This window comes from Pterocles gutturalis, unplaced genomic scaffold, assembly GCF_000699245.1.
Source record: "Pterocles gutturalis isolate BGI_N339 unplaced genomic scaffold, ASM69924v1 Scaffold51747, whole genome shotgun sequence".
NCBI lineage: Eukaryota > Metazoa > Chordata > Aves > Pterocliformes > Pteroclidae > Pterocles > Pterocles gutturalis.
Genome location: NW_010114773.1, coordinates 1 through 2996, shown reverse-complemented (window position 1 = coordinate 2996; position 2996 = coordinate 1). Strand labels below are relative to the sequence as shown.

The 2996-nt window shown below is 40.1% G+C and overlaps 1 protein-coding gene across 1 annotated transcript; it reads right to left on the bottom strand.

The window, feature by feature from the left end:
• Nucleotides 1–468: 468 nt before the first annotated feature.
• RSRP1 (arginine/serine-rich protein 1) lies at nt 469–2904 on the bottom strand (the record flags this gene model as incomplete). Its single annotated transcript, XM_010074910.1, has 3 exons — nt 2277–2904; nt 1767–1921; nt 469–552 (listed from the first exon to the last, which is right to left on the bottom strand). Coding segments are annotated over exons 1-3 (801 nt in total), but the record flags the coding sequence as incomplete, so codon positions are not given.
• Between the last annotated feature and the right edge of the window lie 92 nt (nt 2905–2996).

The window sequence follows — 2996 nt, the reverse complement described above, 5'->3', positions numbered from 1 at the left end:
ATACCTTTAAAAGGCTATAATGAGAAAGGACGGACCAAGACCTGTCAACTTCAAGGGGTTTTATCTGTACTGGTAACAGATGTTTTCATACACTTAATTGACACAGGATTCAGGGAAGCTGCTTTTTTCCTTAGTTCTGTATTATTAAAATCCATTCCAAGCATGTTACTCGTGAAATAAATTCTGGTGTAAACCAGCTCTAGCAAACATTTGAGTCTCTAGTATGGTATAAGCATTCAACATTATTACACACTGAAAGGTAAACATCTCTTTTAAACACACTGCTGCGGTATGTCCACAGTGCTCTGCTGCTGAAGTACGGATCCAATTGCTCCACCAAAGTCATTATCAAACCATTCAATTCAACTTGTTACTATTCATAAAGATCTTCATAATCTGGCAACCAGTGCTGGGGAAAGCCCAAGAGAGGAGGGATGAAGTACTGGAATCCCATCTTACACTACTTACATTAGGGCTGAACGAAATGCTTCTTTGGATGGTGGCTCTCTCCACTGCACTTTTGGTCATGTCTTCTCCTGGTCTTCTGGGTTGCTAGAGAAGAGCGCACACAGCTTAGGTGGCAGGATATGTTACTTTGTGCAAGTTAAGGCGGTTACTAGAGAATATCAACTTTCTGGTAGAGTTGTTTCAGATATTTACATCAAAAGTAGCTGTACGCTACTAACTATGCAAACAGATCAATGCTGAACTCGATTTGAAAAGCATTCAGTGTTTTTACCAATGTCACTGTGCCAATTCACATGGGACCTGATATCCATGCCCCAGTTACAGTTTTAAAAAGGATTCAAAGGATTCCAAGCATGGACTGCCGTACAATGAAGTGTAGTGGTAGATAAGATGCATTAAGCTCTGCACAGCCATCCTGCAGAGCTTTGGATAATGACAATAAACTTATCTGCAAGTGATGCAGGCCTCTTCTTCTGTACTCTCTCAACATCTGGAATATATTGCATATATTATGAACGGGATGCCTGTACCATTTGTCTAAAACCCTCAGTAAATTTACTTCCATTTGAAACAGCAGTATCTGATCGATGTAACAGTAATTGCAGTTTTGTATTTACCATCAATCAGGTTAACGCACTATAACAGAGCCAAACTAGAATTCAGATTAAGCTGCTCAAGTTTCTCCCTCCCTTAAATTCACAGCAGCTACAGCCCACAAGTCCCTTCATTACCAACAGATTTTCTTCATCATGTCTGGAACCATAGTCATGATTTCTATAAGACAGAAATAAAGTATGTAAAATGCATTTGTGTGCTTGGGTATGTAATTTCTGGGCAACAGTTTGTGGCACATGAAAAGCTTTTAACAATTAAAAAAAGTAGAAAGATTTAACCTCTAAAAAAAAAAATACTATTCACTAGATTTGGTAAGGAGACTCCTTGTTTTAGGTCAGAAACACATGAACTAGTGGCCGATTTAATGGGCAATATCCTATTATAGAAGAACAACTCAAGAGAACAAACTACATTCACCTCTCCTTCCCAAGCTATCACTACGGGAAAGCCCGCAGGTACTCAGTGGATCAGCCACCTCTTAAGAGTCCAGAGTACTTTCAGCTTAACGTAAAGTCTACAGGAGTGTCTAGAGGAGTTTTTAGCATTCTGGTAAATTGAGATTTTTCTTCAAGCATTGTAATTCGTATCAAACTACACAGTTAAATACTGTAACATATCCATGCAGATGACAAGTTTTAAGAAGTGTTTACCTTGTCATTGAGAATACTCCAGTTCATACCTACCTCAGCTGACTCTCCAGCATCTTCACGCTCTTGTTTTTCATTTTTTATCTCTTTGGTGGGAGTAAGGATCTTCAGGCTTGCTGGCAAGACTATGTTATCTGTTCCCAGCGCTTTTGCAGCATTAGCTTTTGCAATTTCCAGGAGTTCCCTCTTCTCTACAAGAGGAAAATTAAAAAAAAAAAAAAGAGAGGTCACTCTAATGTTTAAATCAACATGTACCTACTCATACAAGCCTAAAAACTACAGGTTTACTATCACTACACCTACATAAGCATTAGCTGTAATGAATTTTCATAAGAACTTGGGAGATTTAAAGTACAGAGAATATGCTCTGAACTACTTAACTTTTTTTCTTAATATATTTTTATAACCATGCAGAGATTTTCTTACACATTGCCATTATCAGTTATGCTTTAAAACCGAGTATACAGGTGAGAATTTGACTGGTTAAGGTGAGTATAAATTGCATGTTTTGAAGTTCTCACACAATGGAAGTCTCAAGGTACTTACCTTTTTCACTCAAATGGAGAGGTGACCTACTCCGAGATCTTGTTCGTGACCTGCTTCTCCAGCTCCTGTAAGCCTCAGGATATATTGTTCGCCCAAATCCATAATATCTTCGTCCTCTTGAACATGATCTGCTTCTCGAATAGGATCTTCTGTAATACGATCTTCCACGAGACCAGGACCTACTGCGTGATCTGTACCGAGGAGGAGAGCGGTGGTACCTCCTGTAGTGTCTGGCATGGTACCTTCCTCGGTATCTCATGGAGCCCCGTGATCTGGACCGGCTTCTGGAATATGAACGAGAGTATCTTCTGTACCTTCGGGAACCATTTCTTCTAGCCCATGACCTTGATCTGGACCGGCTCCAGCTCCTGGAAGAAGCTGAAGAGGAACTACTTGAACTGGACCGTGAACTGCAAGAGGATCTGCTAGATGACCTTGTTGACGACCTATCACAACTTCTCTTGGATCTCAAAGATGACTCTCTTTTCTTCGGTGAGCTGAGGGTTAAGTCATCCATGAAGTTTGTCATATCCTCAGTTTTCCTAGCCCCTCTTTTCTCCATGCAGGTACTTTCAGAAGCTGGTTCTGTTTTTACTGTTGTTCTGCAATACCCGGTTTCTGTTCCTGTTCCGGGTGAGATGGGGGAAGCTAATTATTTACATGCATCAACAAACATTATGACACACAGGAAAAACGTTCCAGGATAATTAAACACACCAA